Source organism: Cyrtonyx montezumae, unplaced genomic scaffold, assembly GCF_038088225.1.
Source record: "Cyrtonyx montezumae isolate F1298 unplaced genomic scaffold, pur_monq_1.0 scaffold_7, whole genome shotgun sequence".
Classification (NCBI taxonomy): domain Eukaryota; kingdom Metazoa; phylum Chordata; class Aves; order Galliformes; family Odontophoridae; genus Cyrtonyx; species Cyrtonyx montezumae.
Genome location: NW_027072078.1, coordinates 13,280,008 through 13,303,938, shown reverse-complemented (window position 1 = coordinate 13,303,938; position 23,931 = coordinate 13,280,008). Strand labels below are relative to the sequence as shown.

Below are 23,931 nucleotides of genomic sequence, written 5' to 3'. Positions count from 1 at the left end.
TGCTCTAACACACCTCAGCGCGACGCGCTGCTACCTCTACGTGATCTCTACGACTTACCTCGGGCACACCGCTACCAGCTACCAGTCCCCGGGTCGCGGCGTATTGCACTGCCGTGCTCCGAACAGCTCGGAGCAGCAAAGGGGCGGCCCCGGGGGTCACGCACCCGCCCCGTCCGCCCCGTCCCGTCGGAGGAGTGAGGTAATAGAGGCGAGCCCGCTCCGCTCGCCGCCGCCGGCCCGGCCGCTACAGATGCGTGAGCTTGGGGGCCTCCTGCAGCCGTCCCTGAGACGCGTGATGCGAGGAGAGGTCCGTGTAGGTGGGGTGGGGGTCGCAAGGTCCGTGGTGGTGGCCGCCGGGGATCTGCGCGGCGCAGCTGTAGTCCACGCTGGCGGAGGAGGGGTGCTGCAGGTGGCCCAGGTTGAAGACGGGCCCCGAGGCCGGCATCGAGTCCACGAAGTTGCCCCCGACGTAGACGGGGCTGCCCTGCAGGCCGGGGTTGCCGAAGCCGCCGCCGCTCTGCAGGGCGTGCGGCTCGTACTCCGCGCCCGCGTAGCGCTTCTGCTGCGGCAGGCAGCCGCCCAGCGGCGCCGTGTAGGCGGCCAGCCCGTACATGCTCTGCTGCGCCTTGGCGAACGGCGTGGGCGACGGCGCGTCGTAGCCCAGGCCGCCGACGGCGGGCAGCTGCCCCGAGTAGCCGGCGTGGGCCGCGCCGCTCAGCGGGGGGCTGCGCTCCGGGGACTGGCCCGCGGGGGAGTGCATGATGCCTTTGGCTTTCTGGTCCTTTTTGTACTTCATGCGGCGGTTCTGGAACCAGATCTTGATCTGCCGCTCGGTCAGGTTCAGCAGATTGGCCATCTCCACGCGTCGCGGCCGGCACAGGTAGCGGTTGAAGTGGAACTCCTTCTCCAGCTCCACCAGCTGCGCGCTGGTGTAGGCGGTGCGCACCCGCTTGGAGGCCGGCCCGGGGGGACTCTTGTCCTCGCAGCTCTCTCCTGCGGGAAAAGGCACGGAGAGCCGTTGGTACCCCCACGAAAGACCCCGGGGTCCCCTGGAGCCCTCCGCCCCTCCCGCTCCGCGTGGGACCGGGGACGGCCGCCCACACCTCTCCCCCCTCCCGCAACCCTCCCCTCCGCCGCCTCCTTCGAGGCCCTCGATCTTTGGAGGCTCCGTCGGGGCCGCGCCCGTCGAGGAGACGGGATGTGATTCGGGGGAAGGCCGCGGAAAGGACATCGGGCAACGGGGCGGGGGCTACCTGAGGGGGGGCAGGTGCTTTTCTGCTTGGAGTTCTGCCGGGACTCCTTCATCCAGGGGAATATCTGTTTGCTGAGGGTGGCGGAGGCCGAGCCCGAAGCGTTGGGCCCCCCCTTGGCTTTTTTCGGAGGGGGCGCGCTGGAAGGGTTGGGCGGGGAGGATGGCGGCAGCGCCGAGGGCTGCTGCTCGCCGATGCCAGGGGGCTGGCTGCCCCCGGGGCCGCCCCCGGCCGTCCGCATGCAGCTGCCGCCCAGCTCGGGGCCCTTGGGGGCCGGGCCGCGGCCGGGCGCGGAGCCTTGCACGGAGCAGGCGGAGCCGGGGTACTCGCCGTCCAGGCCGGCCGCGCCGTAGGGCTGCTGGGCCGCGCCGTAGGGGTAGGCGTCGGCTTTGCTGTACGTGTAGCCCCCGAAGAGCCCCGCGTTGTCGTAGTAGGCGGTTTTCTGCATCTTGCTCTCTGCGATCGCCAAGGCTCGCGGCCCCTGCTCAAAGATCATTGACCGCAGCCCCGCGCCTCACGTCGTCGGCCCGGGCCACTCGCCGCCGCGGGAGCCACCTGAGGAGGGGGACAGCGGGGACACAAGAGACAACTTCAGTGCGGGGCGGCGAGGGGCAGTGGGAGACACCGTGGAGAGAGAAGGGACATCGGGGATGGAGTAGGGAGCATCAAAGGAGGAGCAGGGAACACCAGGGAAGGAGCAGAGTCACCAGGGGAGGAGAAAGGGACACCAGGGAGCCACCCGAGAACGATGGCACTGCGGAGCAGCAGGCACGCATGACAGGGTCTGGAGGCCACTTCCTCGAAGCCTCTGGGGACAGACCACGTTCGGGGCCCGGCTGCGGGTGGGTGCTGTCCCCAGAGACCCCCGGACCGGCGCTGGGAGGAACCCCACGGCCGCCTGGCGCCACGCGTGCGCACGGCCGCGCGGGGCTGACATGATGGATGGAGCCGCGCTGCAGCCGGGTGAAGGCAGACAAACCCCGTCCCCTTTGTAAACCCGGCCTCCTTCTTCCCCGGATTCCTCCGGAGTTAAAGGATAACCGACGCCATTCACTAACTTCACTTTGCACTATAAAGGATGTCGCAGGTCAGCTCCCCTATTTTAATGAATTAAAATCCTTCACCCAACGTTTATCGTCCCTTTCATTCGTCGTCTTCAGAAAGAACCTGAGACACTGAGGATTATTTTTAGGGGACGGTTTTCACTCTAGACGTTGGGAACCTCTTTCAGCAGCCTGCGAACTCGCTCCGCTCCTCTCCCCGCCCCCTGATCGGGCTCCTCGGGCTGAAAATGGATGGAGTGAACCCGACCGCATCGGGCTGTTGGGGCATTTGGGGCAGAGTGATACATTTCCCCCACCTGCAGCGAGGGACTTCTGCTGTCTTATTGCAATACAGAAACTCGCCCGCAGTTTTGTTAGGGCAAAATTCCCCGTTCTTAATTTTTCGCTGTATTTCTCTCGTTGGGTTGGGTTCTTCGCTGACTTCTCAGTAATTTTAAAGAGTAACACATGCTTCGGCTGACTGTGCAAGTCCGTAACGCGGTGTCTCTTAGGAGTTTGTTGTATTTCTACAGGATTTGAGCCTATTAATATTCCATAGAAAAGTAGCTAGAAAAATCAGAGCAGTGTCTGATAATTGTCATTTCTCCGGCCCATACTCGTGCACCACCACAATAGCAACGCTCTTTCCGCCATGCCAACTGGTACCGCCGATACATTTCCTAAAATTCCCCTCGAGCCACGGCCGTGCGAGGAGACCGCAGCCACCCCGGCCGGCCCGCCGCCGCCGCCCCGTTCTTCCCAAACAAAGCCTGGGACTGTCGGGGGGCCGCGAAGGATGGGGGAAAAAGCCCTTTTCCTCTCCCGGAAAACGTTGGTGAAAGGGTGTCTAAGGAAACGAGTGTTGGCGATTCAGATGACTTCTGATAAGTTATGATAATCTTGATGGGTCTTGGAAGTATTTTTTGTGCAAAATAACTCTGTCGCCCATTTCTCCCTTCCAGCATCTGCATTTTCGGGAGCGGAGGGCTCCCGGTAGCACAGCACTGCCTTAAGTGTATGCTTTTATGTTCCTCGGAAAATAGAGCTCCCAAAAGGATAGGCAGAATCTTAAGAAAGAATATTGCTGTTAAGCTGTTAAAAGCCTTATTTCTTTTCTGAAATACCAACTGCTTGTGAACTCTGCTTGAACCTACAAAGGAGGCTATGGGCCATAAATCACATGGACAATGCTCAACTGTTCGGTGGCTCATCTTTAGATCTTAAAAACAGAGAGAGGGAGAGAAGGAGGAAGAGGGAGACCTTCCAGGTTTTGATTTTCCACGAGTGCAGGGCCCAGGGTGATGTTTTTGTAGCCAACACCAAAGCGAGGGCCCGACACTTGGTTCTGCCAGAAACAGCCTCCAGGAAAAAAAAAAAAAAAAAAAAAAAGTGACATCCAAATGGCGAGGCCGAGCTGTGGGAGGTGGGCTCGGAGGGTAGGGAGCCGCGGAGTATCCACGGTTGCGCCTCACATTTCCCTTTCTCCTTCCTTTAACCTTAGCCGAGCCGCCGGACACCGCGCACCATAACGGGGCTCTTTGTCCCATCGTCGGTTCCAGCGTCTTCGGGGCTGCCTGTCCCCGCTGCGCACCCGCGGAGCCCCGCGCAAGGACCCGCGCCCACCCCACGCGTGTGCGCGGCCGGAGCCGTGCTGCCGGCGCTCCCATATTAAGCAGTTCTCTACTAAAACTTCCCCTCCACTTAATTCCGCTTAGGATCAATATCTCATATGATACGGAATAAATAAAAGGCGGTGAGAGCGGCCAGCGGAGCGGTTATTAAAGCAGCCGGAGCTCTCAGGGTGCATATCAATGCACCTGTCATTGTGGTTTGTAGCAAAATTTATGACTGCGAGTGCTGTGGCAGTAAACGCTCCGGCCAGGAATGAAAAGGAAAACACTTCCCAAGCCCCAGCACTTTCAGAAGTGCAAAGCAACCTGCGCGTAGGAGGGAGCCCGGCAAAAGAATTCCCCACTCGGCACATTTCCCGGCCGCCGGCCCGGAGGGAGCCCTGTATATAAGGGACGCGCCCGAGCCGGCAGCGGCCCGGCCCGCGGGCAGGAGCTGGGCGGCCCCGGGACCGGCTGCGGGACGGGACGGGGCGCGGGGTCGGAGCACCCCGGCCGGCGTGGGGATGTCTGGACAGAGCCGGGGCTGCGCTGAGTGGGGCCGGGGCACCTGCTGAGTAGGACCGCAGGCAGGGTGCTGCGCTGCGGCCTCAGAGGGAGGGTACAGACTCCTCGTCCCCGGGGAGTCCCCCGCTTCCCTGGCCGGGCTCGGCTCGCCCTGCCAGCCCACTGCTTGCTGTGGGGCCTGCCCAAGGCTGACATAGCTTTGGACTGCGGAGCAACGGCTGCGGCACGGGCCGCCCGTTCCCCGCAGCCCTGCTCCTACCGAGGGGCTGCCACGGTGGGGAAGCGGGAGACAGATGGAAAAGGAAATTTAAAGAACTCACCACACTGTTGTTTTTTCTTGAATTTTGACTTTAACTGTGTGTGTAGGATCTTCAGGTTCCTTTGGATAATCCTTGGGCACGGATCTGCAACAGAAGTGAGAACTCTCAGTGGAGGCTGTTTTGTTTTGGACTTTCTTCCTTAGGACTTTGTTAATAAACGCACGTCTCGACCGCAGCCCCTCACCGTGTCTCTAAGTCCACGTCAGATCTTTTACCAGACAAAGGGCAGACGCTTCTCTTCATTTATTAATAACGCTTTGAGAGAGGCGGGGAGCAAAAAATGAGCGAAATACCCCCGGACTGCCAACTCCTCCACCACGGCGAGGAAGAGGGGAGCTGGGGAGCTCAGCCCAGAGCAGGGCTCAGCCCGGAATGGGGAGCGCGGGGATGAGACCAGGACCGGGACCGGGAGGAGATAGGGACGGGGACGGGACGAGAGAGGCCCCGAGCTGAGGCCCCCGCCGCTCCCTGAAGTGCCCGCCTGCTCAGGGGGGCTCCGCGAGAGCAGAACTACCGCGGGTCCTTCCCTCTGCTCCTCACTCCCCATCCACAAGCCGAGAAAGAGTGAGAGAAGCAGAGAAACCCCAGCGATGAAAATACACCACAAACGTTTGTGGCTCGAAAGGCGCATGGTTGGCGTCTGGTTGTGTAAGGTGTTGAGTCGGGACTTTAAGAACTTAAGAGTGCCAGAAATCCCCCACAAAGAAGCCCGGGTCATTATAAAGACGATATCTCGCAGCCATAAGCCTTTGAAATGACCTTTGGCTTAGATAGCAATAACTCACCCCTTAATGAACAACCAACGGAAGCGCCTCCAATAGCTCACAACACAACAGACCCTACAACTTTCCTCCGCGTCTCCCCTCTCCCTGCCCGAACCCGGTAAGATGCAGCGTTACCCCTTCAAATCACCTTAATTTATGCTGGCAAACCGGAGTTGGGGAAGTGGAGCTTCACGATTACACACGGTGCTCACTCAGGTTCTTGGCCCGGGCCTGTCCCGGGAACGTCTTATATAATATATGCACGTGGGCGTACGTCAACTTTAAGTGCTTTATTTTTTTTAAGCAGAGTTCATTAGAAATAGCACTTTGCGGCCTGTGTGAGGAGAGTGTAAGTGGGGCTGTGCAGAGAGAGCACAGCGAGCCCGCTGGTGATGATCACGGTAAGTTTTCATTTTGCGCCTAATTAATTATTGACTTCTCTTCCTTTTCCGAAGCAATCTTAGAAGCCGCTCCGGACTTGCATTCCTCGGCCAGAGGCCGCTAACCCCGCACCCCGCAGAGCCCCGATGTTCTGCAGCACGGAGGGAATAGGGCACTGTACTCCCGCATCCGAGGTGGAGTTACAGGAGCTCCACCAGGGAAATCTTTACGATTATTCAGGCGTGGGCCCAATATCGGTATTATTGAAATTTTAGGTGAAGTTGTAAGTGAGTGCTTCCATCGAGCCAAATGAAATGCTGCTCGCAGTAATTGGATTCAGCTGACTAACTTGGCAGGCCAGCAGCTCGGAGGCATACAGCTAAGAAAAATGTTCTCTGCCTTTAACTTCTCATCGAGCAGAGCAAGACGCAGCAGAAAGACGCACGCACATACACACACACAAAAGCCAACAAAAAAACAACTTTCTTCCCTTCCCTCTCCTCACTGTCTGGTCGCAGCTCTACCCCAGCTGGACGCGGGGCTCTGCGCGGGGTTCCCCTTGAACACAACCTAGGAGCTCGGCACAGGCCGCGGCTTGGGGCCGGGGAAACCGGCCCTGTGGGGGTAGGTAGCGTGGCTGCGGGGAGCTGAGGCCGCTCCCAGGGCTTCTGAGCGGCCGCAGCCCCCAGGCACTCCCAGGCAGGCACCATCCTGCTGCTCCCACAGCCCGAACGCACCGGGACAACTTCCCGGCAGATAAATGTCACCGCGAGCTGCAGCAGCAGAAGCCGGGGGCGCGGGCGGCCCGGTAATGGCAGCACTAAAACAACTGGGGGAAGAGGGGGGCAGCAGCCACTGAGCGACACGAATGTGAAGGGGAAAGGCAGGAGAAAGCACCTGGCAGGAAGATTTCAGAAACCCAGCGGAGGGGCTGCATTAACCGACAAGCCTATTTGAGATTGAACGTTACAAACCAGCACGCCTCCCCCCGCTCCCCCCCGCCACGGCAAAGAGTATCGTGCTGCTCCATCTTACTTTGCAACGGGAGCATCCAGCAAAGTTGTCTCTCCCCCTTTTCTTTGTTATTTGCAATTCCTTCCCTGAAACCACCGGAAAATGGAGGTAGGAGAGGGATAAAGCTTTTTCTCCCAGCTCTTGAGAAAGAGTTCGCCTTTTATTTAAGCAGCATAATAAAAAGATAAAGCTTAAAGCCTCCAAGGAAGTGGAGGTTACTCCACGCGTTATGAGCAGAGATTACAAACAAATTCCAGGCGGTCTCTGTGTAGAGGCGGTAATGCAGCCCCTGTGGGTAAAGGTCCCGTTTTGTCATGCAGTTCCTTACCTGTGTGGCCATTTATCATAACCCGTGCTCCTCACTTTTCAGGATTTGCGCTCGCAGTTCTTAGAATACATCCTTCCCCCTTTGTCTGCAGACAACAAGGTCCTAAACCTGATCCTGCGGTTTTACAGACATTTCCACACTAGAATTCCTTGTAGAATGAGAACAAGCACGGGCTCAGCTACCAATAAAAGAGAGCGAGTGGAAATCGGAATTTACTGGGGTTAAAAAAAAAATCAGCACACAGCCCTTTAGCCATCAGCCTCCCGGAATCAAAGGCAGCAATTGGCCGCCTCTCGTTTTGTTTTGTTTTTAAACCGTGCGGCCATTGATGAATTTTGGGGACGAGCAAGAGAAAGCCCTTTATAACCAGAAATATGGGCACTGCCTTCCAATACAGCCGGGTTTGCCCACGTGATGCCGGGAGCAGCTCTCCGGGCCGAGGCACAGCAGCTCCCAGCCGGGCCCCCCCGCGCCCCGCTCCCGGCCCGGGGCTCCGCGCCTCTCCGCACCGCTCCGCACCCGCACTTACGCGCCCGCCCGAGCGCCGGGGAAAAGGTGAATTCCGCGGGGTGTTCCCAGGGCGCAGAAATTGCCGGCGGAGTGAGAGGAGAGGTTTGGGACCGGCCGCGACCCGCGCTGCTCCGGCGGCCGTGCGCCGGGCGGAATGGAGAGCGCGGATTTTTGTTTTCTCCTTCTCCGTCCCGGGAGCACGCGGGCGGCCGGGACTAGACCTGTCTGGAGGCTACAGAAGCGTTTGGGAGAAAAAAAAACAAAAACAAAAAAAACCTCCTGACATTTATGCGTGTGTGTGTGTGTGTCTGCCCTGAGCCTGCCTCCCCGCTCCCAGTTCAGGCTGAGCGCAGAGCGAACCCGATGCGCATCCGTCATTTGTGCCCACAGAGCTCGCCAACAACTACAACTCGGCAAAAAAAAAAAAAAAAATTAAAAAAAACAACAACATTTATTGGGTTCTCTCTTTGATTTTCTAACATATCTGTAGCTATAAATACACCAGCCCTAATCTAACATCTGCTATGATTTCATTACCATCTAAAGCACGGGGATGTGACAGTAACGTATTGCCCTACAATACCAACCGTAAGTGCATTGTAACATTTATCTAAATTACATTGCTTTTCCTGACTTTGCAAACCAGTTATAAAAAGATTGGAGTCCGGTGATGGAAGCGTAAGTTCAGTGTAAATTATTGTGTACGGCTTCGGATTTATAATCCTATATTTCTTCGAAACGACGCACTTAAATCTCGCCCCGAGTAAGAGGTAATGGTTCTTTATATCCTTTCCGCCTGCCATCTATTTCGGCGTCTGTGTGCGTTGCGGAGCCCCGCTCGTGTGCCCCCGCAGCCACGCACCCCACGCCGTGCGTGCGGGGCTGAAGGGCTGCGGGGTTCGGTGCGGGGCTGCGGGGGCTCTCCGCAGCTGTGAGGCGGCCCTTCGGAGGCTCCAAAAGGGGCCGCTGAACCTACACATGGAGGTCGGCGGGGAGAAGGGTGCACCTCGGCACCGCCACCGGAACGAAGGCATCGCAGGGGGACCGCAAAACTCCTAAGGAAATGTAAATCCTTCGCGCCGGTGGGACTCCGGCTTTGCGCGAATTTGTCTCCGGTAAAGGATCTAAGAGTTCTTCAATCGGAGCATATGTTCATAGAGCAATAAAACAGAAAGATTTACAGTCTCCGCCCGCCCCCCAGCAGCCTCGCACCCTTTCAGGAATTACTTATGATGATTTATAACAACAACTCCGGCAATTGTCAAACTGATAAAATAGCCCGGGCTATATGCGGGAATAAACGCTCTTACGAAGGGGCCGCGATTTATGTTCGGGTCCATTTTACTGCGCCTCTTGGAGGAGTTGGGTTTCCTTCCCGGGCCAACGGGATAATATAAAATTTCATTGATAAAAACGCGGGACTCGCGGTGAAGTAGCGAATCTGTTCCTTAGTCACTACCAAAGCACATAAACATTTGTCATCTTTGAATAATTGAATTAATGTGTTATTGTTTGAATGTATAATTCATAACATAGGAAACTTTGTCTCTGTCCTGCCACCGAAACGGAAGTAATAAAAAGCTGCAATCTCGGGGATTTTTTAGAAATTACTCCAGCAAGGACAATAAAGAATATCCTGTTTGCAGAAAGCATTTCCAGCTGACTCCGGGATTTAAGCGAGAAGCCTCATCCTGCCGGTCCGTATTTCACGGAATTCGCGGAGGGTGCCTTCATATCACCACCCTCTCCCCCTCGCCCGGCCCCCCCCATTTTTCCCTTATCGATCGGGGGCGAGAGGCGCTGCGGGGCAGGGTGCGCGGTTCCCTTCCCGCGGGGCCGACACCGAGCGCGGCCGGGCAGCAGCGGCGCTGCGGGCGGAGCGGGGCGGCCCTGCGCGCCCGCGGTAGCCCCGCTGTCACACGAGGCGCGGCACGATTTACGACCCTTCGTGAAAAGAAGTTGAGGGCCTCTCGGCGGCGCCGGCAACGAGCGGCAGATGCCCTGACAGCAGCATTGTTCCCCTGCGCGCCGCTCCGCGCCTCTCCGCGCCCGCCGGCAGCCTCTCCTCTGCCGCTCCGCGCCCCGCGTCCCCGCTCCCTGGGAACCAAAGGTCACCCGCTCCGGCTGCTGGCCGCGGCCGGGCTGCAAGCAGGAAGCGGCGTGCCCTATTTGTCACGCGTTTGACAGCTAAGTTCATTAAGGCTGAAATAAGAAGGAATAAAAGCAAAAAAACCTTTACGTACCGGGCGTCTGTTTTTTCGGCAGCTAGTACAGAGCTAGGTGTGCGGAGAGAGGTGCTGCGCCCTTTGTATATTATATTCTTGGGATCTCTTCAGTTTTCAAGTCTGATAGAGTCCTTTGCTTGGCAGATTAATGACGACTCCGTGTTTCTTAAGGGACGTGCTGAATTAATTATTTCGCGAATCACGTGGTCAGGACTTGTAGAAATCTATTCTTATCATCTTCCTCGCACTTTGAAATTCTGCCTGTTATGACTGTTCCTAGCACGATTATTTTGGTCCCTGGGCTTGCAAAAAAAAAAAAAAAAAGGGAGGAAAAAAAAAAAAAAGAAAAAGGAAGAAATCAGGGGAAAGGGCCGACCAACATGGCCGTTGGCAGCGGCACGATTCCGCGCGGAGAGGTCCCTATTTACTGTACTGTACAGTGCGCGGGGTGTGCTATGGACTGCGCCTCTCCTCTCCATCCTTACCTTAACGACTAGCGGCCATACAACACGCAGAGCTGTATTGATGTATCGGGGTAACAGGAGGAGCCATTAAACAGCAGAGAGAAAGTGTAATCGCTGAATGGGTCTCAGCGCTTAACGCGGTGCTGTGGATGCGCGGCCCCCCGCTGCCCCGAGGGCTCACGGCGGCCGCGCAACGCTGCGCGCCCCTCCGCGCAGGATGCGGCGCTTTGGCCCCGTGCCCTGACTGTACTCGAGGGGACAGGTCCTCCCTGGCAGCGCTCCTGGCACCAGCGCAGGGAATGCGGCGTTGGCTGAGGTGCTTACGAAGGGCTGGAATATAGTGGTGTTTGCCTTTGGTGCACGGGGCAGTGTAAACTCTCCAAATCTGTGTTTTTGTGTGATCTTTCGGTGGTATCAAGCCAACGAGTGAAAGTGAAAGCCGCTCACTGCGCTGTATTTTCAGCTTGTCGTTGCGCCGTATTTTCAGCTTGACATTGCACTGTACTGGGCTCCTTCCTGGAGCCGTACATCTGTGTGGGGACTAAGGTGTCTCCAGGTGGGGCTCCCGCTCCCACCACACATGCACAATCCCGGCAGTCGTTCTAGGAGGGCTTGTTAAATGCAAAGCAGCAGCAAATGGGTTGCAGTAGCTTTTAACTGCAGCCTCAATGTAAATACAGGCTCCAGCTTGGCCTGGAGTCACACCACGATGGCGGAGCCATCCGCAGACCTGTTCAAAGGGACATTTGGACGGATGCTATGCGGAGTCACCAATCTCTTAGCATGGTAATGACGGGAGGGACAGGCTTTTCACACAGACCCGCCTTGTAGGGACTGCTAGTACAAGGTACAAAACAGAATCTATTTCTCTACACCTTTTATTATTTCAAATGTATATGAAAGACTTACATCAAAATTACAGGCGACAATTAGTATAAATAACGCTTTAATCAAATTCAGCAAAACATTTGTAAAGTCTGTAAAAACATCACGCTTTAACAGAGATGGGAGTATTGCTGGGCATCACGTACAAAGGCTTCGAAATACAACGCTTCATTCATGATGAAACTAAGTGGTCCCTTCTCCCGCACGAATTGACCATGGAGAAGGGTTAAAAATCATAAAAAGTAAATCTCAGGTTCCTTTTCCACAGGAGATAATGGCCAGTGCGTGCTCCTGGTCGTTACTGCCCACATTCCTGACCCTTCAGAGCATTGGCAGCTGGAAACCCCTTATTTGCGCTGGCGCTTTCTGTCCCCAGCTCCTATATTCCAGGGGCTTACAGTGCAATGACAACTCTGTAAACTTGCAATGCCCCTGCCTCGCTCAAAGGGCCGTGCAGAGGGCTATGGGAGCCACTCCTGCTGAAGCCAACGCTCGTCCTGGAGATATTAACATTTCAAAAGGCAATGAGCCAAATTCTGCTCGCAGCTACATCCTTGTTTAACTTCAGTGGGCGGGAGAAGGAAAGCCGGGAGCAGAATTTGTCCCTTTAACTTGGGGAGCGATCTCGCATGATAAGGAGGAGCACAAACTGAGGTCTGCTTATCCCAGGACATTATTTTCCAGCGTGGCACCACAGAGGCCAAACTTGGCATCTCCCTCCCGAGTACTGCGTTCGCTCGCTCCGAGCCAACTTGTCACAGACTTTGAGCGGGCAGCGGGGGGGGGCGGATTTTCAAGGGGAGCAGCCAGGGAGAGAGGGTTTTTTTTTTTTTTTTCCGGGTTTTTTCTTTCTTTTTTTTTTTTTTCTTTTTCCTTTATCCTGGGTTCACATGAAGAGAGAAGGGAGGGCTTTGGTCAGCTCCAGAGTCGAAACGCAGGAATTGGGTGGAACAAAACTTGATAACTTGCCTGAGGAATTCCCTCCCCAAGCGCCGCTGTGAGCTGCTCTCCGTGCCAGAGAAAGGGAAGAGCAGTTTGGGTCCAAAAGGTTAAGGGTTTAGAGGTCACTCTTCCCGGCTGAAATACAACTAATCGAATAGAAAATTTGTCCTCTGGGTGAACCTGTTCCTGCAATTTAGCCGAACTTCAGTAAAATACCTTTTCAACTTCTCAACGTGAAGGCGTCAGAAAAAAAGACGTCTTTACTATGTATGAACTCCATGCTTTTTGTCGTAGAAACAATGATGCGAATAATGCGGGAATATCCATCTTTAATATCACGACGTGGAGATATTCAAGTATTGCCATGTGCAAGTCTGAGAACTGGGCTAACCCCAAGGAAGAACAAAGAGTTTTCTCCGGGTTCTAAAACAAAAGGGCAAGTCTTACAAGACACTGTGTGGACTGCTAGGGATGAGAAAAGGGCAGAAATTAACCGCTGCCCATAGTTAATCCTGCCGAATGCCTTCGTTTTGAAAAGCTTGCCCTTTATTTTCGAATTTATTCATGTCCGTTTTTGCAGTGTTTTCCCGAGTGAGCTCAGGAAGCTCCGAGTCGTCGGTGGGAAGCACTCAGCCCAGACACGAGCACTTTAACTTACATCACTGTTTCAAGCTCCCTTTACAGAAGTGCAGCTTCAGCACTTGCCCCGGCTTTCCTTCTTTTCCCTTCTTCCTTTAATAATAGGATCATCTAGTTAAAATCTCGATGCGATTGTCCCTCTCCCAGGCTGCCCTCAGGGTAGGGAGATAAGGGCTGAGCTTAGATCGCCTAAGCAGGGTGTAAGGGGCAGGTTTGGCTGGGTTGGGACTCAAAACGCAGGCTCAGCGCACTACAACTTTGGCACGATACAAGCAGCAGCCATAGGCAGATACGTGGTTTAAGAGCAGCACTGCTCCCGTGCAAACCTCCTCCCCTCCTTCCCTCAATAACTTGCTGAGATTTCCAACCATTTCAGTCATATTTCGAGGTTTGCTTGAGAACAATCACCTCCCTTGCGAGGAGAACCCAAACCCAACCTGCCCAACAAATACAACGTAGACCAAAATAAAATAAAATAAAAATCAATAATAAACAAAGCACAAAAACAAACCAGCAACCCTTACAGCCCATCCTTCTGTTGGGCAGAAAATATATCTAAACCCACTCAGAAATAACGCATGTAGCTTTGTGCTCTGAATGGCTCAGACAATCCCAGAAATCACATTGATTTTTTCACTCGGGGTTTTCTTTGTGGTTTATTTTTGCTATTTAAATGACGTATTGCTGGTTAAAAGTACAGCGCCGAGGAGGGCAGACTTTGGGAAGAGATTTCAAGCCCGTTAGCCCTGGTGGCACACAGTACGGAGCCGGGACGCTTCTAACAACAAAGAAGGAAATGCATAAAATGGGACAAGAAAGTTGTGTACGTTCAAGACAAGTAAACATTATACGTGGGTTCATGAGACTGGGAAGGAGAGATGCTGCATTTCAGTATCTCTTTCCCATTTTTGGTTTGACTTTTTTTTTTTAATCTTTACTCTTCTACATAACAAATAAATAAATACGCTAACACCATCAGAACACAAAATAACCCGTTTTCACTTAATTCCTATACACATCTTCTGAGACATTATGGAAATGAGCAAGTATTTTCATTACACCAAGAAAGGTAAAGCAGCACAAAAAGTTCACAAACGCGAGTCTTTGTGTTCAACTAAAGGACTATGCCATAAATTTCCTGTCCTCAACTTGCCCCAAATGCATCACACGCGCTGCATGGGATAAAAAGACAATTAAAAGCAAAAATTCCAGAATAAAGCATCAAACCTTCACTGTCAAATCCAAAACTGAAACACAGGACAGTTTCATTTTCAATGATTTATTACTTTTTAAAGACAGAAGGTCTCGTTTAATATTTTCCCAATTCCTACTGCCTGTATGATGCTTTTTTTTTTCCTCTTTCCTCTTTCTGTGCTAGCAGAGGCAAATAAAATAAAGTCCGAAGTAGCGTCATTTAGTCTCCTTTGTACCACAGTACCTTATGGAAAGATGGCAGTTTCTCGAGTCCTTGGCTGCTACACGCAGGTTCTGCTTGGATAGTGTCACTTATGTACAGTACTGGTCAGAATCGAAGGATGAAATGGAAAATTTCACCTCTTCTATAAAGTTGTCAAGTCACTCTGATGGTCCTTGGGAACAGTCTGTAAGTGGGGGTTAGAACCAGAGGAGGAAGACCTGCCCTTAGTGTTAGGCAGTTTGTGGTCTTTTTTCCACTTCATTCTTCTGTTCTGAAACCAGATCTTGATCTGGCGCTCAGAGAGACACAAAGTGTGCGCTATCTCGATACGGCGGCGCCGGGTCAGGTACCTGTTAAAATGAAATTCTTTTTCCAGTTCTAGGACTTGCTGCCTGGTGTAAGCTGTTCGGGAGCGCTTAGGTTCCCCTCCGCTGTAATTGGGGTTCACTGGGAAAGAAACACGGAGAACTTTACAGACCGAAGGGAGACTTTCCGCCTCGCCTTCCCACGCGGCCCCAGGAGCGCTCCGGCGGTGCCCGGCGCGGCCGCTCCGCGGGACGGGCCCTACCGCGGTTCCTGCGCGGAAGAGCCCCGCACGCCGACGGCCTATTTCCTCGGCAATAAAAATTTATGACGAGTGTAATTGGCCGCTTCGCCTTAAAGCCTCGCCAGGGCTCGAACGAGCATCCCTGAGGACACCCGGGAGCGGGGTAGAAGAGCAAAGTAAGAAGAGGATCCTTACCCGAGTTAACATGGACTTTCTTCATCCAAGGATAAACTACTGCTGGCTGCTTAACTGCTGACCCGTGGGGGGCTTTGAGGGCTGGCTGCTGGCCGCAGGCTCGGGAGTTGGACATTGGAGGCGGAGGACAATGCTCGGCTTGGCCGGGGAAGTGGCTCGGAGGGGCGGACTGCTCCTGTCCGTGACCCCGCGGCTGCACGGCGGAGCCCTGGGCACCGGCGCAGCCAAAGGGCTGCTCGCTGTAGTTTGACCGTGGGTAGAGCCCCTGGTGCTGGAAATCGGAGCCCTGCGAGGCCCCGTAATACTCGGCCCCCTGCTCGCCTAGGTAGCTGCTCTGCAAATATTCCTCGCAAGGAGGAAATTTGGGATCCACATACTTAGAGTTCACCATATACGAACTCATGGCCATTAATTTCGGAAGGTAGAAAATACTAATTTTTCTCGTGTTGTCTTTTTTTCTCCTTCCATAGAGCCCTCCTACTTGCTGTCAACTGAATAAAGTTAGGCGTGCATGTGACCGGCCCGGCCAATGGGGAGGCGGGGAGCCGATCACCGGATTTGTGTGCGCCTCAGAATTTCCACGAATTTAACTAAATAATATACGAGGAGGCGAACGACCCCTCCGCGGAGGGGTTCGCCCGCCGGGGCCGATCCCGGAGTTCTGGGGCTATTCCCCTCGTGCGGCCGCCTCCCTGCCCCCAGGTGCGGGCAGCCTTTGTCTGATCAGAGCCCTCACCTCCCCCTCCCACCCCCCACACCCCCCCCCCTCCCCATTCGCCGGGCGGGATGGCCGCCGGGCTTCGATACGGGGCTCCGAATAAAATCTCGAGAGATGCGGAGCGAGGAGTCGGAGTGAGACGTGAAGCGAGGGAAGCAATAAGGAGGCAAGGAAAAGAAAAAAAAAAAAAACATCAAAGAAGAGGGCAATATGACGTACAATAGATCTGTCCTGCTTTTGTCTCGCAGAGGTCATCCAAAAGTTACCAGAATTTAGTTCTGCTGAATAAAATTAGGCAATCAGTAACTTCTCATTCACTTTGCAGCCTCAACATGTACATGTGCACACGTGGGTCACGCGGGCACGCTCGCACACTCGCATATACAACATCTGTGTGTGTGTGCGCATAAAAGCATCCCGATAACGAGAAACTGTCCATTTTTAGCCACTAAAGTTCAGCCAATTGCACCGAGACGGCTTCTAATTGGGTTAAAAACATCACGGGTTTAAAGAGAGAAATTCAGTCTTCGTTCATCAACATCCTTCCTGGAGCGCAAGGAAATACGTCCCAGTGAGTCGAGTGCTGCTTTTGCTGCTGTCGTAAATATTTGTGTGAGATTTGGACACACGACAGGGAAATTCTGGCAGCATCCAGCACAGTGGGCTAATTTATGGGGCTCTTGTTAAAGATTCGCTCACTGATTGGCAGACTTCTTTTTTCTTTTTTTTCAGATTTTTTTTTTCCAGAATTTTGTTAGATCTCTTGAGATTACTCGTTTAAATCCACAGTCTGCCAGCGGGTGCTAGGGCTGAACGACCAGGGGAATTGCCAGAGACGTTCTAAAACCTGGTTAATGGGAGAGAGGCGGCAAAACTTTGGGGATTTCTCCGTGTTCAGCACGCACACGTCTTTTGGTTCCGTCAGTACCCAAACCCCTGACCGTCTGCAGAAAGGTGAAGTTTTTGCATCGACCATATATTCCCCTAGAATCGAATCTGTGACTATATGAATATCACACAAATTCGGTTCTACAGGGTATATATAGACAACGTAATAACGTTCTGTTTTCACCTACCCTACAGCAGCTTCCTGCAATCCTTACTCCTTACTGTCTTCTGAGGAATGCCAACTATTCGGTGGGGACTGAGCTCAGAAACACGGCTTTGCAGGAAGATGGGATTTCGGGAAGAGTTCACGGCTGTTATTATTGACGAAATGGAGCTTTACGACTCTGCACCAATTGATAGCGGCGAAATTCGGCTAACACATCCTCACAAGACCTGCTGATGGCTTTAGTGCTCGCCGTTTTCGTCTTTTCTACAGAAAACGGACATTACCAGTAAAATTCCGCTATTTAGAATGTTACTAGTTAAAACCGCACAGGAAATAAAGGGCTTCTCTATTTACCCTGATACAAATCCGAAGACGTTCTATCTAGTTAGAATTTTTCCACTCTAGGGAAAAAAAAAGAAAAAAATCGAAACAGAAGTGAAACAGCCGACAGCAGAGACAGCGGTGGGTGAAAAAGAAGAGGGTAGAGCTAGGGTGAGAGGGTCCGGGAAGCGGGGAGCTGCCACGTTTACCTTGGTGCCATTCTGCTGCTCTATGTGCTCTATTATCCCGCGGGAGCCACAGCACGCACCCTCCCAGGTTCTCCCGCGTAGCGTTTATGGTGAAGGGCAGGGCGAGAGGTCATCCCAAATCATTTGCAAACACATCACCAAGTTTCATTATTTTTACTTTGCCGACAGCAGCACACTAGAGTACAAAAGTTCACGAATTGTGTCTGACCCAGCTCCTCGCTGCTGTCCCGCGGTCAACCTCTTCTCCTTCCACTATGTGAATCAGGCAACATAAGGGCAGATAATGGTGGGGTGCGACACATCCAGGCGTTGCAGAGGGCGGATTTGGGGCTGCTGCGTTCACCCAAGCGATGAGCACCGCTCTGCTCGCTGGGCTGCAGCTCGCAGCTGCCTGAGCTGGGGATGCCGTTTCGAAACAGCTGCTTTGCTACTGCTGCGATGGCACCGTCCTCACAGCAAGTGCACCTCGAAACCACCCTGTGTCCCTATTCTCTCCTTTCTTTTTTCTTTTTTTTTTTTTTTTGCTTTTTTTTCTTTCCTTTTTTATTTTTATTTTTATTTTTTTCCCTAGGTTATCTAAGCCTCCTCCCAACTATTTCAGATCCTCTTCCTGGTTTCTCCTCATCTCGCCGAGGTAGGGGTTCCCCCCGGGGTTCTGGTAACCACCGACCGAAGGGGCAAGGAGCGTACCCCCCCCTCCCCCAGCTCCCCCGTGGGGCAGCTCCAGGAGCGGAGCAGCCGCCGGGGTTGAGAAGGGGGACGCAGAGAGGCCGGGGAGCTGCAGCCCCCTCTCTGCCTCATCCTACGCATTTTCATATTTGTGAGACGCTGTGACCTGCGTTTCACCTTATTGCACGACTTGCTCAGACAGGTCAAAGCCAAAGAGTTATTGATGAACAAAAGCGTTATATATTCACCTCCTGTTCAACTGCCCATACAGAGGGCTTTTGATCTATCTGCCTTTTTGTATTCTGGTTCATAATCATCGTGCTAAACGCACGTTAGCAGAAAACAAGTAATCCATACATTGAGGGCCGGCCCTAAAACAAAACGCCAAGGGCACCTCCGTGGCGCGGGGCTGTGCGAGCCGGGAATTACCTATGGGACTAACCCAAAAACGCAGCGCTCGGGGCAATTGTTTATCTCGCACTTGAAGGGCTCGAAAACTCACATCGCCACGTAGGGTAAAATGAGAACGAGAACCCGGCGAGAAGTAGTGAAAAGAGCATATTAAGCAGCAAGCAGGGGAGGAAACGGGGAGAAACGCAAACAAACAGAGCTCCGCTCCTGCGCGCTCCCCCTTCGGAGCACAGTCTGCAGAGCGGGGAGGGCAAGGCTCACGTAATGAACCTTCACACACCGCAGCCTTCCCCTTCCGTCTGTGAGACGAGGCAGAGCCAACCCGAACAGCAGGACCGCTGCGTGTAGCTGCTCGCTGCGGGTCCTGCAGCACACCGCGTTGCTATCATCCTCTGCTTCACGCGGGACCGGCACGGCCAGCACAGAGCTGCAGAAAGCCTCCCCCCTCCGCACCGTGCCCACATCCCCCCCCTCATCCCCCCTCCCCCCTCCAGCCCCCAGGGCTGCCGCCTGGCCCTACAGCACAGTATTGCCTGCCCGGCCCGGGCACCACCACCTCTCCTTCTGTCCGGGCTGCTTCAAACGAGGCAGTAGCACGGCTCTGGCCCGAGCCTACCGGAGCAGAGGGCAGCATCCCGAGCCTCCCGGCAGCAGCCAGACACCTGCGAGCCCTATAATAAACCCCTCTGCCTCAGCCAGGGCTGCCCGCGACATGGCACCGCCAAACGGTCCCCAAAGCCTTTACGCGCTGATACAGCTTTGGTTGGTTAGTGGCAGCGACATACAGCAGGGATACGGCGCTTCTAATTGCTCCATTCTGACTGGGAGAAACAGCGTTTTCAAAGCAGTCCAATTCTGCGAGAAATAAGAGGTCACTTACCGCGGGTGCCTTTCCATGGCGCTGGACCTGTTGCAATACAAACGTTTGTTACTGCTGATTCCACACGCGGGTGATATTTCTGGAGAACTGTTACAGAACGCGGGTGATGGATGGAGGCAGAGGAGCGGGCAGCATCCCGCGAGCAGTGCGGTGCTGGGGCGGGTGGGCGGGTGGGGTGGGAGCCCCTTCCGAGCTGGGACTGCAAAGCACACAGGCATCCTTCGGACACATGCCCTCCCTAGGCGGGTGTGATTCGTCACCTTTTAGAGTCATAATCCAGGTTTTATAGCAGATAATTTCTAAAGGGATGGAAAGTCAGACCTCCCTCCCTCACTGGTGGGAAGAAGAAGAAAAAAAAAAAAGAATAACAAAGGCCTTTTTTTTTTTTTTTGTCGTTTTGTGGCGATTCAGTCACTTACAAATGAAATATTCAGATCAACTTCGCTAAAACATCTCTCAGAAAATGTCACAACGCGCAAAGCAGCACCGCATCCACGCTAAGGGCGGCAGAACGGCAATACTATAGGAACAAATCTCGGACCGCTCTAAGCCCGTTTCCCTTTAAGATCACACGATTATCCAACATTAAACTCGAGCCACGCGTCTTTGTTTGCGTTATAGAAGGATGAATCTGACCCGAACTTTCCTTCAAATCTTTTAAGAACTTCGTTCAAATATGACGTTAAGGAAAACAAAAACAAATAATCGGTCTCATGCTCCTGGAAAGCAATGTATATTTCGAAACAAAATGCCAGTATCGATTTTGTTTTGTTTTCTTATTTTGCTGTAAGCCAATTGTCACCTCCACTATTGTTCTAAGGTATATTTCAGGGAGCTGTTGGACAACGGCAGAGCAATAGCCCGGGTATCGATAGCTCACCATATAGAGCTTTCCAAGATTGTTTTTATTTTATTTTTTATATATATTTATTTTATCTCTGAGCACTCCGGGTAGCACTGCAAGGCCAGTGCAACAGCATCACCCCTTCGGCTCCAAATATCGCATCGCCGTTCCTCACTTACTATAAATACACACGCATGTATATATAGACATATATACGCATATATACATATATGTATAATATTTCTTTTTCCGGGCCGGTTTCAGTGAAGATCTTCAGCACGTTCGCCAGCCTTGGCCGGGGCGCACCGAGCCCCCAGCCCCGCCCGGCCCAGCTCTACCTGCCCGTTCCCCCAGGCAGAGCCCGGGGCCCATCTCCCCGCCCGCAGTGCCCGGAGGCACCGCAGCCCGGAGGCTGACGCCGACTTACTGCGCGCCCGGCAAGGGCCCGAGGGGAGCGGGGGCACCGGGGAGCGGGGCTGCCCGCACGGCCGCATTCCCGCAGACGAATCCCTGCTAACACTTCCCCGATTACTGCTTCCAGGAACGAAAGCATCTGCACTTGTATGCTCTTAAACTAATTTATGGTGGGAATTATATTTTGGCTTGTCAACTCTCAAGCCATAAAACAAAGTTTATTGGAATCACGTGCTCCTAAATAGCCACTCAGGACCTATCTCTGCGGAACCATAAATAACCTTCGGCTTTAAACTTTTATTTGCTAAATAAAGGTCCGCTGGCTGCTCTGTAAGCGGGTGCAGGGGCGGGCGGCGGGTCAGCTCCGCGGCGGCTTTAGGGGGAGCATCCCATAGGGCGGTGGGTGTGTTCCCCGTCCCTTGGGTTAGGGGCGGTCCCCCTCTCTGAGCGCCAGCCCGAAGCACTCATCTCATCTTCTGGAGGCACACTGAAGCGCGTCGGGACAAAACGCGGAGTTAGCTCGGGACGGGGGGTCAGTCCCTCACCGGGTGTTTGTAGCATTTCAATCAGACGGCCCTGGAAAGTGTTTTTAACTAATTCCACTCGAGCTGTGCCACGGCTGCGGGCTCGCCAGGCACCGAGGGGCGCCTGTAAGAGACCAAACTGCTGGGAGCAGCGGGCTCCGGACTTTGGGAGAGGGGGAAGTGTGAAGGCTGCCACAATGAGATCTTTGAGGACTGGAAGTTTGAGGAGAGCTATAAAACAATAAAACAGCTCTGGTGTGAAGGGAGCAGGGTGTGAGTAAGCAAATGAGAATTTCAAGGAGCCCGAGCACAGGAAGTCAAATGTCCCTGGAGTCACACGGCCGCTTCTGCACAAAGAGCATGGGCAGTAGCTCACTATCACGGCTCCGAAGCGGCCCAGAGCTGACGGAGCCCATGACGGGGGAGGGGGGGAGAGGGCAGTCCTTCCCCAGAGGGACAGAGCCATGTCCGCCCCGTCGTGGTCCGGCAGCGCACGGCCGCGGACAGCAGCACCGCTCTCCGTCTCCGCCTCTGGGGAGACCTCTCCGTTTTTAGGCAGAGATCAAGAGGAGTCTTGAGGTCTCTCCTTTTGCTTCTTTGTGGAGCGGCCAAAAAAGTTATTTCGTCCTTTGCTGTGCTCCCAGCTCAGCTCCACCGCCTCGGCCTCTCGGCATCACCTACCGTCTCCCGGCCCGTGCTCCCCACCCACTGCGAGGGCAGGTGGCTGCTGCCCTGGCAGCCCCGAGGGCTGGCAAGCTCGTGGGGTCAGGGTGGGAAAATAGGGGCGGGAGGTGAACTATCAGTCCCTGAAAAATGGGGCAAGCGTGGGCTGAGGGCAGATGTGTCCGGGAGGTGAGGGAATTGGAAAGTATTGTGAGATCCGAGGGGTAGGTGGGAGGAAGGCAGCTCCCTGTGATCTAGGGACGAGTAAGTGGCTCTGCAATTGAATAATAGTACCCCTGAGACGCTGAAGAGGGAATTAGGAGGATTTTCACATTTCCTATTCTAAAATGCAGATGTGAAAATCGACTTTGAAGCTCTGGCCAGTTCCTTCTCCGGGCTTGTATGACAGCTCCCATTTTCGGGGCTGATGATCTGGAGACGGATAAAGTGTGGAATGAAGAAACCCCATAATAATTGCTTTCCCTCTGGCAACAGTTGCGATAAAAGGGTTGGGGAAATTGAATCGCACGGGCAAAACACCGTCGCCCTTGCTGCTCCGTGCCAGACACGAAGACAGCATCCTGCCCCCAGGACTGCATCGCCACGAAATGACAGGCTCCGACTCTTGCTTTGAACACCAACTGCGCACCTTGATAGCGTCCAAAGCATTATCGCTCTGTGCTTTTATCGCTGCTCCGACTTTCCGCCCATTCCCCGTGCAGGATGTGGGCACGCAGAGGCCCGGGGCTGCCCCGGTGGCAGCGGAGCCCCGGGAGCGAGCAGGGCGGTAGCGAGCCGCGCCCCGACATCAAACGGGAACAGCGGCGGCGGCACCGCGGGTCCGCGGGGCGGGGGACTCGGGCGGGGGGTAGGGAGGGGAGCCGGGGCCGTGGGAGCGCCGGGGCCATGGGAGCGCCCGGCTCGGGCAGGCACGGCCCCGGGGGCACCCAGGGTCATGCCCGGGCACAGCGAAGTGAGGCGGAGGCAGGGAGAGCCGCGAGGCACCGGCGTGCGTGGGGCGGGGGCACGGAGCCAAAGGGCGCAGGGAGGGAGGCGAGGGGGGCCGACATCAGCGGACGCTCTGCTCCGGCCACTAGCGCTGCCCGTGGGGGAAAAGGGGGGCGCTCAGGACGCAGGACGGGCGGGAGCGTCGGCCGTGGAGGCAGGAGGACAGCTTACAGGGGGAGGGCTCGGGGCCTCACCGGGAGAATAGCAGAGGGTCGAGCGGTGCCCCCCGCACTCCAGTGGTCTCTCCCGTGGGCGTGGGCCGGGGCTGGGGCCCAGGTCCCAGAGCGGGCGGCTGGGGGGCGGCGGGCCCCTCTCCCGGGCAGGGATCACGGCCAGGCTTGTCCTACAGCGCCTTCTCCTGGAAGAGGCCGTGGGACACGAAATAGCTGGTGGCGGTGGCGGGCCCCGCCGCGCCCCCGGCGGCCGCAACGCGCCCAGGTCGGCGGCCCCGAGGGCGGGCAGGTGCCCCTGGTCCGCGCCGTCGGGACTGGGAGGATCCGGAACGACCCCGCGAGCACGACCACGGCCGGGCCTCGACGGCGGCGCCGCAGCCACGTGGCCGGGCTCTCGGGGGGCTCCTTGTGCCCCCTCGGGCACACCTGGAGGCACCTCCGCGGGTCCGCCTCGAGGGGCGGCCGGCGAGATGCAGCACGGGGGCACTAGAGCTGCCCCCCAGCAAGCCCCGGGGACCCCTCCCCCAAAGGCATCCGGGGAGGTTCCGGGCTGCGCGCAGCCCCTCTGCCGCTGAATACCCTTTTATTGCCCCTTTCTCTGCCAGGGACACTTTCTCCGCGCCCGGCCCGGCCCCGCTCCCGCTGCACGCTTTATTGTGCCTCATCTCTGCCTCCCGCTTCCTGTTTGTTCCCTCGCACCACACAGCATTGAGTGCCGCACTGCAGTAGAGCCGTAAATACCTTTAGCAGCTGCCTGCCAACCCGGGGGTGAAATACTGTCTTTGTTCCGATTTTTTCTACCCTCATCTCCCATAAAACACCCCGTGAGAAATATAATTGTTTGGGAAAAGCGAAATATTATCATGAAACGAGCCAATCGGTGTGATCAGCGGAGTTCAGGAGCACAAACACAAACGTGCGTTGCCTTTATCAGTCTGAGACCACGGGTCGCATCCCCCTTCGCTCCGAGCCCCCCACGTTCGG

The 23,931-nt window shown here is 55.0% G+C and overlaps 2 protein-coding genes across 2 annotated transcripts; both read right to left on the bottom strand.

Annotated features, from left to right (window-relative positions):
• Positions 1-146: 146 nt before the first annotated feature.
• HOXD3 (homeobox D3) lies at positions 147-6,174 on the bottom strand. The gene is made up of 4 exons (XM_065751428.1): positions 5,661-6,174; positions 4,749-4,832; positions 1,254-1,805; positions 147-993 (listed from the first exon to the last, which is right to left on the bottom strand). The coding sequence occupies exons 3-4, from the start codon at positions 1,744-1,746 to the stop codon at positions 245-247; spliced, it is 1,242 nt and encodes a 413-aa protein (XP_065607500.1). The 5' UTR covers positions 1,747-1,805; positions 4,749-4,832; positions 5,661-6,174; the 3' UTR covers positions 147-244.
• Positions 6,175-14,163: 7,989 nt separating this feature from the next.
• On the bottom strand, positions 14,164-15,787 carry HOXD4 (homeobox D4). The gene is made up of 2 exons (XM_065751433.1): positions 15,060-15,787; positions 14,164-14,764 (listed from the first exon to the last, which is right to left on the bottom strand). Exons 1-2 carry the CDS (start codon positions 15,466-15,468, stop codon positions 14,460-14,462), a joined length of 714 nt encoding a protein of 237 aa, XP_065607505.1. The 5' UTR covers positions 15,469-15,787; the 3' UTR covers positions 14,164-14,459.
• Between the last annotated feature and the right edge of the window lie 8,144 nt (positions 15,788-23,931).

Bases quoted from the DNA above. Each gene is read 5' to 3' on its own strand.
- HOXD3 (XM_065751428.1), bottom strand. From the start codon at position 1,746: ATGATCTTTGAGCAGGGGCCGCGAGCCTTGGCGATCGCAGAGAGCAAG. The intron at 994-1,253 runs GTAGCCCCCGCC...CTTTTCCCGCAG, and splicing joins AAGCACCTGCCCCCCCTCAG to GAGAGAGCTGCGAGGACAAG.
- HOXD4 (XM_065751433.1), bottom strand. From the start codon at position 15,468: ATGGCCATGAGTTCGTATATGGTGAACTCTAAGTATGTGGATCCCAAA. The intron at 14,765-15,059 runs GTAAGGATCCTC...TTTCTTTCCCAG, and splicing joins GAAAGTCCATGTTAACTCGG to TGAACCCCAATTACAGCGGA.